This window comes from Anneissia japonica, unplaced genomic scaffold (assembly GCF_011630105.1).
Source record: "Anneissia japonica isolate Jap-2015-1 unplaced genomic scaffold, ASM1163010v1 scaffold32248_len650992_cov182, whole genome shotgun sequence".
NCBI lineage: Eukaryota > Metazoa > Echinodermata > Crinoidea > Comatulida > Comatulidae > Anneissia > Anneissia japonica.
In genome coordinates, this window is record NW_022699059.1 from 74,908 (window position 1) to 85,661 (window position 10,754).

At 32.6% G+C, this 10,754-nt stretch overlaps 1 protein-coding gene across 2 annotated transcripts in view; it reads left to right on the forward strand.

The window, feature by feature from the left end:
• The window catches only part of LOC117102815 (ribonuclease 3-like), a 37,362-nt gene that overhangs the window by 21,704 nt on the left and 4,904 nt on the right, over positions 1 to 10,754 (forward strand). Inside the window, exons 8-16 of one of the 2 annotated variants that reach the window (XM_033243231.1) lie at positions 3,734 to 3,815; positions 6,853 to 7,079; positions 7,395 to 7,522; positions 7,739 to 7,946; positions 8,086 to 8,193; positions 8,430 to 8,792; positions 8,962 to 9,180; positions 10,138 to 10,191; positions 10,521 to 10,624. In XM_033243231.1, coding sequence (XP_033099122.1) covers positions 3,734 to 3,815; positions 6,853 to 7,079; positions 7,395 to 7,522; positions 7,739 to 7,946; positions 8,086 to 8,193; positions 8,430 to 8,792; positions 8,962 to 9,180; positions 10,138 to 10,191; positions 10,521 to 10,624 — 1,493 coding nt within the window. The remainder of the gene's footprint in view (positions 1 to 3,733; positions 3,816 to 6,852; positions 7,080 to 7,394; positions 7,523 to 7,738; positions 7,947 to 8,085; positions 8,194 to 8,429; positions 8,793 to 8,961; positions 9,181 to 10,137; positions 10,192 to 10,520; positions 10,625 to 10,754) is intronic. The other variant, XM_033243232.1, reaches the window with a different exon arrangement.

Sequence of the window (10,754 nt, forward strand, 5' to 3'; positions counted from 1 at the left end):
AGAAGGTGCTCTCCATTTCGCCATGTTCAATTTTTTGGTAAACTATGCCTGCTGAAAATTTGATGGCGGGGAACACATGGGCTGTCTCTTATACACATCTAGATGTGTATAAGAGACAGCTATAGGGGATGCTGATTCAGAAAAACCAAAAATTAATTTTCCTCTACTTTTTTCCCGCTAAAGTTCATTTCAGCAGTTTTACAACCAGACTAAAAGGTGATACTACTTAAACATGATTAACCATAGGTCCATTTAACTTCTGACAACATTTTCAAAAATCTTTAGAGAAAGTCATTTACTAGCGCACTCAAATATGCACCACTGCTCCCGTCTCACAATTTCAACAACATTTCAATTTCAACAACTATAATAAGAATAAAAACCTACTCACCGAGAACAGCTATAAGGATAACTATCGTCAGGACACTAGTGGTGGGCATTTTGAACATGTTGTTTGTTTGAACTTAAAGTAATCAATGCGGTCTTTGCAACTACTAATAAATGTCTAATGTACATGTGTTCATGATGAGTTGACATGAAAATAGAAAAATGTAATTTCCAAACCTTCATTTAAGGTTTTTCCCAAATTTACTCATACAAGATACAAGATGACGAAAACATCTCATCTAAATCAAACCCAAGTTAAAGAGAATAACTTGGGATTAAGCACATCCTTTTCAATGTTTACATTAGATTAGAACTAACCTTGATTATCAGGTGTCATGACATGGTATTTCCGAGCGGTATAGAAATGACTAGGACTACCTCTTTGACATAATATGTCAAAAACATTGGCTATTATAAAATATAAACACAGCTCACAATGTTGTAAAACAACTCTCAAATAAACTTTTATTCTGTATAAACTCCAACAAAAATCCGTTGTCAAAATAACACAATAACATTCACATAAACATGCGTTTCAAACCAGAAAGATAAAACTATCAGCTTTTCTAATTTCTATGTTAGGCCATGGAGGTATTATTGAGAAGGAGATCACTCGGCAACAGTTCCCTTTGACGCGACAAACCCATGTGTTCCCCGCTTTTGCATCGCGCGCGGGCGTATTACCCTATAATTCACATTTTTTCGTTAGCAACAACTTGGCAACGACATGCATTTATACGCTTCCAGCAGAGCAGTTGTGCAATAAAGCGTTTGATTTTAACCCATTAAATATCTTTATAATGAACAGTGTTTCTCTGATTAGATTTTTTCGGACTTTTGGTATGTTATTATTTGTATATTTCAGGAATGGATTCCGTAAAATATTTATATAAAAATTTTGTGTTCATTATAATTTTGTCTAAAGATTGATTAGTTCGACTATAAAGCTAAGTCAGCGTAAGACTGAAAAATACTCAGATTTGGGATTGATTTTTCGAATAGTTAACCCTAAAATGACTTAGTTTATTATAATCCTCAATCATTTATTAATTAATATCTGTTAAAATTAGAATTAGCGAATTTTGGCCAATTTATGGAAATTTCAGTTGAACTATACTATACTTTTAAAGGTCATGTAAATGTTCCATTAAATTCGAAACTTTTTTTGGTGGAAAATATTAATATGTTTGATATTTTATGAGAGATAAATGTATCAGCTTCAAAATGGAAACGATTGTGCAGCCATAGTGATTGACTGTATGCAGTTCGCATCGAGAAAAGAAGGTGCTGTCCATTTCGCCATGTTCAATTTTTTGGTAAATTATGCCTGCTGAAAATTTGATGGCGGGGAACACATGGGACTTCAAAGGCATCACGTAAACGTTCTTCACGCGCTGCGGCAGCTTTGACTTTGGTTCATTTGCATCGCTGCGTGCACGTAGCTTTTTCGAGTGATCTCCTTCTCAATAATACCTCCATGGTTTAAATACTATTATTATTATTATTATTATTATTATTACCATTATCATTAATATCATCATCATCATTGTCATCGCCACCATCATCATCATCATTGTTAATTATTATTATTAATAATAATAATAATTATTATTATTATAGTGTTTTTTTTTTCTTTTGCGCTTTTTTACTTTTGACATATATTGTTTAGCCTCATTTTGTCTGTATTTTAAAGTTTTAATTATTTAAATGTTTACTGCTTTTATATTGTGATTTTGACTTTATTGCCGTTTTGACTTATTGCCATTTTGACTTATTGCCGTTCTGGTTAAAAATTGTTGACGTTTTGGTTTTTTGCCGTTTTGGTCATTGCCGCGCACACTTCCTCAAGGGTCAAAGTGCGGCGGATCACCAAACTCGTCCTCAGTGACGAGTTCAAATCTAGTTATTAAATTTTAATTGTTTTCCTTTAATGCATCAAGCTACCGTAATATGACTTCATGTATGTTTTGTAATGTCGAAATCTTCCAAAAAAGTAGAATATTGAATAAAACGAGAAACAAAGAGTTGCAATGTAACCATCTAATTTATTTTCAAATCCATTTTCCATTTTATATTACCGTATTAAAAAAGCACCGTACTACAATACTATCATTGCGAAATGATCTTTTGAAATGATGAAAATGTTTTTCATAATCCATGTGGTTGTGAATCGTAAGCATTATACCTTACCGTAAATAAGGCCACCAATTTGTGATATACTAAAATAAATTAAGGAAAAACATCACCAGGAATGTCACAGTACAAGTAAATTCTGTATTTGGGAAATTTTGCCTAAAATCTGTCAACCACAAGATTGCTTATCTGATTACGATTTATTCCAAGCATCATCGGGAAATCCAAACGAGCGTTTGTCATAGTAGAACGTAAATCATTTGAACAGAGGCGGATCTAGAATACTTCAAACAGGTGGTGTGGGGTGTGGATTAAGATGATGTGTTGTTGCCATTGTAATCCGATTGAGAATATTAGTTGGTATAAATATGGATATTAAGTGTTAATGAATGTATTAGTTTAATTGTATTAATTGTAATGATTACATCATATTCTTATTAATTATGTCATATTCTTATAATAATTATACAGTATCATCATCGTATCCAATTGTGATAATGTTCACAAAAGACACCTCAGAAATTCATGAAAGCTCATTTCTGGCCATCCAGGAATCAAAATTTTCCCGGAGATGACCCCCGGATGCCTTTCTTTTTGGGTTTTTATAGAAAAATTTTGAGCCCCTTCCTTCAAATCCTGGATCTCCCCTTGCAATGTTAGTATGCAAGATAAAGTGATGATCTGAAGATGACATAATTATTTACAATTTCAAGAATTTGTACAAAATACCCATTTAGAAACAAAGAAAGTGGTGATTATCACTTCCTGAAAATTTGCTTTGAAATAAAAAAAACATTTGAAGTATATTTGTACATTTTTCTGTTGTAAATTTGCTTCAGGCTGTAGGCCATTTGAAAATAGCGATTTTATTGTCTCAGGAAATGGATGGTGTTTAATAGGAAAATATGTTAATTTTGATCGGATGCATACAGTCTGGGTTTTATCGATATTTATTCTAAGACCAGACATTGATTTATATTTTTCCAAAATGCTTGAGGTGGATCTAATTGAGCTTTTGGTTCCGTCTAATAGGATTGTGGTTTTATAAAAAGAATGATTCTTAGTCTTTAGTATATAACTAGTGGAAAAAACATGAGATAGTACTTTTCATGTGAATGTATATATCTAATGGAAAAAACACGACATCGGTAGTTGTCATGGGAATGTCCTGATGTCAAGAGTTTTAATCCTTTGCTGCTTTTATAAATTTCAGAATTTTACAGTTTGTGGCATGGACTTATTTGCTAATTTCCTGTTTGATGAGTTGCTTGAACTTCTTGACTTCCATTACAAAGGTAAGCAATCATCAATAGCAAAGCTGAAAATAAAGGAAGAGTGACATTCATGTTAGTTCAGACTCCTAAACAAAAGGTCAGAACTTGTATCGAAATGCCGCCACGAAAACAAGCACTACCTCCGAACAGCAACTCCGACGTCCGCAATAACCTAACTTCATACTACGTCCGCTCAAGCAAGTCACATCACCCCACAACGTTCACCTTTCATCAGTTGCCTGACGATCGCAATAGCGTGAAACTCCGAGTAGCAACATTCTGTTCCAGCGACCTCCACTTCTATATATATATATATATATATATATATAGATTTTTTTTTTATTTCAATAATTTCAAAAACATACTACAAATTAACAGTAAAAAACAACACACACACACAAAAATCACAACAAAAAAGATTGTTCAAGTTATGCTTAATATGGTAGAATTAAAGATATACTGTAGTTAAATAAATATTGGGATGAATATATTCCATCTATCATTAAAGTGGGTTATTTTAAAATTTAAATGATAAATATGTTTTTCCCGAAAGAAAGTATTTGTTTTTTTTTTTTTTGAAAAATTTAAAACACCAGCAAAGTTTGAAGGAAATTTTCTAAATTTAGCTGTGTAAATATTATATTTTATTGAAATAAGTAGCACATTAATGGTACATGAATTTTCAAAACTAAAGAGGATTATTTTATTTGTAAATTTAATATACGTCCCTAATTGTTGAAATAAAAACTGTTCAAACTTTTTCAAATTGGACACATCAAAGGACAATTGCATAAAATGCAAACTATGGTTTCAGGTTCTAAATAACAAAAGAGCGCATTTTACAATCTGTAATTTCAATTTTAAAAAGGAAACTATTGGTTGTTAAAATATTATTCAAAATTCTATATTGGAACCATCTAAGTTAACTGTCTTGTGTACATAAGAAATTATTTGTACAGTATTTTTTCCATTCCTCTTCAGTTAATATAAAATTTATTTTACTGGACCATTGCTCTAGTGCCTTACTGTTGTATTGTGCTTCATTTTTTTTTAACTCTTATTAGCTCAACGTAGAATATTTGGCAGCCCTTTTTACACTGCAACAAGCATCTATATAAGATAGGCAGAAATGGACAATTCAAATTGCTATGAAGATCTTTCAATTGTGGCCATGCATGGAATAAAGCTTTTCTTATACCTAGATACTCTAGAACATTAATATTCAATTTAAATTATTTACAAAATTCATCACGTTTTTTAAAATTTACCTATACTATCAAAGAAATCATTAACATATTTTACACCTTTCTCGTAACATTTGTAAAAAAAATGGGTTGTCACCAATTTTAATATTGTCATTAAATCAAGTATTTTCTTTAAGTGTAATTAAATCAAATATTTTCTGTAAGTGTAATATATTTATCATCAGTTCTTACTCTTTCCTTAAATATTTTCATGCTATTAGTACATCTTTCCAAAAAGGTTTTTCCCATTCAGAATTTACCAAATCCAAGACAATAGAGCAATGTTTAGAAAGATCAGATGAAAATAATTTTCCCCATTTGGCATCATTTCAGTAGAGTGTCCTAATTCATGAAATCTTGAGAGCTTGGAAAAATTCATTAATTTTCATCATTTTCACACCCCCATTTTGATAGTTCATAGAAAGTTGTTCTCTACCAAAGTTTTTCTCTACCTTTTTGCCAAATTATACATGATTTTATTTAGTCATTTCTTAACATTGTCGCTTGGATCTAGTAAAGATAAAATCAAGTAAATTAATTTTGACAGAGCTAACGATTTGATAACAGTAACTCTTCCCAGTACAGTAAGGTATCTTTTAGACCAACCAAGTAGCATTTTTGTTGCATTATTGTTACTCACTGGCATTATTATAGTTTAAATCAACTATTTAATTTTTATTTGTATTGAAAACAATTCCCAGCAATTTTAAGTTGTTTTTTTCCTATCCAATTTAATTTCTTATCCTTGCATAAGATCTCTGTACTGTTTAATTTCGACCTGATCCATACAGTCTTCAGGTTTATCGATATTTATTCTAAGACCAAACATTGATTTATATTCTTTCAAAATACTTAAGGTGGACCTAATTGAGCTTTTGGTTCGTCTATTTAGGATTGTGGTATCATCTGCAAACATTGACAATTTTTATCCAATATTATTTATTTTGATCTCTTTGTTTTTCTTACTGCTGCATATCATAACTAGAATTTTGATACATATATATGTTATAAAAAGGTATGGAGAGAGGGGGGGGGGGTCGCCCTGTCTACATCTTTTTGTTATTTCAAATTGTTTAGTTAGAAAACCATTAATAACAATAGAAGACATATCGTTATATTTGTTAACCATATTGAGAACCAAATCCAAAAAGCTCTAAACTTTTAAAGAGAAATTTAAATAAAATGGATTCGAAAGCCTTTTTAAAATCAGAATAAGCAGACCAGGAAGTTTGTCAGTTTTTTTTTTTTTTTTGTTTGGAGTAAAATATCATAAATCAATCTAGTACTTTCACCTATGTATCACCCTGGAATGAAACCATTTAGATCATCAGTGAGATTATGTAGGGGATGGCTGTTTTTTTTTTTTGTCTATAGGCCAAACAGGCCGAAGCAATTTTGTATGTAACGTTTAATAATGAAATGAGTTTGCCAGTTTTGTAGGTATTACCTTGGTTTTTCTCCCTTTGGGAGCAAGGTAATACAGTAACACTAATTTTTTGTGTTATTGATAGTTTTTGCGTATCAAAAGCCATATTCAAAGATTTAATCAAAATGGCGGATAAATATAATATATATATTAAGTAATATTATACTATTTATATCTGGTTATTTATTTAAGGTTTTTATTAAGTTAATATATTAAGTTATTATATATACTGTATTATATAATAATTATATTAAGTTATTTACAGTTAACATGTATGTATATATTAAGTTATTATATACTGTATATTATGTTAGTTAATATATATATATATATAAAATTATTTGTTTAAGTTGAATTAAGTTAATATATATTTTTTTACATTACCAAGCAAAAGAAGGCTGTCAGCTATTCCATTTCATGCCTCGGTTTGCCCGCTCCCTCCCAAACAACGGCAAAGAGATTCTTTCTATGCACCATGTGATGCAGGCTTTAATACGAAAAGGTCGTAGCTTCACAGATGTCCTGGAAGAGATGAATTGGAGGGAGTATGATGACATCGACTGGCAAAGTTTTGCAGAAGACATGAAGAACTCAATTCTGACATACCCTGGCAAGGTAATTTTTCTTGTGCCTTCAAGTTTGCTTTTTGCCTTAATAACATTCTAGCTGTATTTAGGAAAATAGAGAATTTAGACAAAATAACAATTATTTGCCAAAAAATTGTTTAAATGCTAGGCTGGCTTCTGGTGAATTTACATGGCCAATCCTACAAATCCTCAGATTTCTTGCCTTAAATTGTGTACTCATTTGTTTGAGGGCCTCTAAACTCACAGTGTTCCATTTCACGCTTGAGATGTTCTTACTGGGCCCACCCAATTTTCAAAGTGTTTGTCTTCCTATCACTTGCTTACAGTGATGTTGTCTTTACAGAAACCAAGTTCGGTTCGAGTTGACCAGATTGATAGGGAGGAAGAAGAAATTGACAAAGCACGCCCATTCCCAACCATCGTTCATTTTGGAGTGAGACCTGTTCAGCTCACCTATGCTGGGGATCATCAGTATGACAAATTTACTTTTTTTTATATGTTTATTTAGATATATACTGTTTGAGATGAAATAAGATTTGAAAAGAAAGAGTCTATTTTTCGAATATTTACTGGTTTAATCGAATATTACCATTGTTTCTAATTAAAAAACCAGAACATCCACAATAGAACCATTCGTCCCACTATGGTAAACTCAAAAACGTTATACAGGTAACAATTTAATTTCAGGTATCAAAAGCTGTTTAAGTCCATCTTGAAATTACAGCATCTCATATCCAATAAGCCCAAAGTGACGCCAGCCGACCGACGAAAACTCACCGAAAGGTCTGAACAACTGCAGGCCATAAGACTCTCAAAGAATATGTCACGTGAAGTTACTGCAGAACTCAACTGTGACGGTGCTTATGTGACAGGGTTAAAATCAGACATCTGCCAGGTATTGTCTAATTGAAGATTTCTGTTTAATATATAAAAAATAAATAGTTGCACAGGGAAGCAGCTAATTTAGAATGCACTGCACTCTTATATTCTAATAACTTTGTAGATTCTATCATATGGCTCACTTCTCTTCCCAGCATGCGTTAATGCTTCCAGTTCTGGTGGATCATATACGATACTTTGCTTGCCTTCACAATTTAGAGAAATGTATAGGTTATGTATTCAAAGACAAGGTCCTATTAAAGGTAAGGGATTTTTATTATATCCAAATCACTGTGTGCATAATATTACTATTTGTAACAAGTTTGATCTGAGATATTTTATGTTTTACACATGCATATGGTCTAAGCAGATTCTCAGAAGAATATTTACAATTATTGGGGCGCTATTTGTTTACAATTTAGAATTAGACATGAAACTAGGCTCAAACTACCTATTAGTCATAGTAAACTTGATGATGCTAATAATTAACTTTTCCCAGCATGCAATGACTCATCCATCTTATGGTCAGGGTTACGGGATGAACCCCGACCATGTAAGAAATTCACTTTACAACTGTGGAATGCGCCACCCAGACTACGGGGACGAGAAGGGTAAGCAAGAAATGTACAACCGTAAGAAGGGTATCAACATTCTCATTAACACAATGTCCAAGATGGCCCAAGATGATGAAACGCCCTCGCACATCCATCATTATGAACGTCTGGAATTCCTCGGTGACGCAGTTGTTGAGTTTATCACCAGCACCCATTTGTATTTACTGTTCCCGGATATTGAGGAAGGGGGACTGGCAACCTTCCGTCAGGCTATTGTGCAGAATCAACACCTTTCTGTCCTAGCTAAGGTAAGAGTTTTTAAAATCCTATAATTGCAGTGATCATGTATTATGACTATAATTTGTTATCATCAAATGCTTGTATTTTCTTTTTCTGTTATTTAATTATATAACCTTTACAGTCTTTTAATAATAGTGTAAGTTTACTAACACAAGTATATTGATTTTCATAAAACAGAAATTGAAGCTGGATCACTATCTTCTATATGCACATGGACCAGATCTCTGCCGTAAATCTGACCTTCGACATGCCATGGCTAACTGCTTTGAAGCTCTGATGGGTGCTATGTATCTTGAGTCAGGCCTTGAGTATGTTAATAAGACATTCTCATCTGTCTTGTTTGATGGACAACAACTGAGGAATATTTGGAACAGATGTCCAAAGCATCCTTTACAGGTGAGATTGAGATGAATAGCCATATATTGGGGTTTGTAACTCACATTGTGCTTTTCACTTGCTTCTAACTTAGGTGTCTAAGTGAGTAATCTCGAAGTGCACTGATTGGTAGCTTCGACACTATGAGCTAGGCAGCTAAGTATTCCATAGGTGTTTGATTTAGTGATTGGAGTAAAATTGTGAAGTGCATGGCATGAATAACTATTTAATTAACCTAACATAAACTCTATAATAACTCCTAAAGGAAAAAAAATGCATGCCATAGACGTAAAGCATCTTCTACATTAAACTTTTTTGGTAAAATTTATTTTTATGGCCATACTAAATATCACCTTCATAACGAAATCTAGCAGAAAGGCCATACATTGTAAGTGCTATAGCATCCTCTACAGTTAATTATCTAGCATTACTGTATATAAAAAGATGCATACCATAGACATTATATAGCATCCTCTACAATAAACTTTAGATGGATCGCCATACACATACTCTATTGGTAAAATATAGTTGTAGAACCATACTCTATATATGATATAGCATCATCTAATAGTGAAATCTAGTGGAAGGGCCATACATTGTAAGTGCTATGGCATCCTCTAAAGTATGATCAAGCATATAACTGTTATTTGAAAAGAATAATAACTGGCTCACCTTAAAGCAAAAATAATAGAAGACAGACCAGTTTGCAAGTATAGTGGTCAAATGCATTGTGGGGATGGTGTCCACAGAGAGAGCAATTTTACCCCATCCGATCAGCGGTGATACTGTATGTCTATATAATCAAGATGCTGCTCTGGTTCGTTTGTTGCCTGTATTTTCTCCACTCCGTCAAATATTACTCAGCAGGATGGCACACATTCCATCAATGTTAATGCAACTTACGCGAAGTGCTCATATTTCTGTTTTTTGCCCATATGTGTGAGATTATTAAATTCATATATCTTTATATTTTATTAGATTGAATGCCCTGATGGTGACCGGCACATGTTACAATCCTATCCCATCCTTCAGGTAATAAAATCCAACAATTGTGTTTACATATTTTAATATTAATTAATACATTCCTCTATTATCAGGGGCAGGAGATCTAAGACAATTTAATTGATGGGGTGGGGGGCGTGGGGGGAGTGTTGGTGTAAAGAGCAAATCAAGGACCTGAGTGGAGAGGCTTGGGTGTCTTTCTCTATTTTGGGGGTACAGATTGTGTATTCCTTATGAAAATCTTGACTTTTAAGCCACCCTCCTGGATCTGCCACTAATTATCTTAACCTACTCCTAATTATGCAACACATTAAAGCTATTCATCACTTAAAAAATGATAAAAACATTATTTTATATAGAAACTCAATCAATTTGAAGATGCAACTGGTATCTATTTCAAAAATATTCGCCTTCTAGCTCGTGCATTCACTCAAAGAACTGTGGGATACAACAATCTTACAAGGTAAATAAATGTGTATCCTGCAAGTTTGTTTTTCTTGTATTATAATTAGTGTCATTTAAAAAATTTTAAACCTACAATTAAAACAATTGAATTGAATAAGCTACTGCATAATGTTGATCTGTTCTTAATC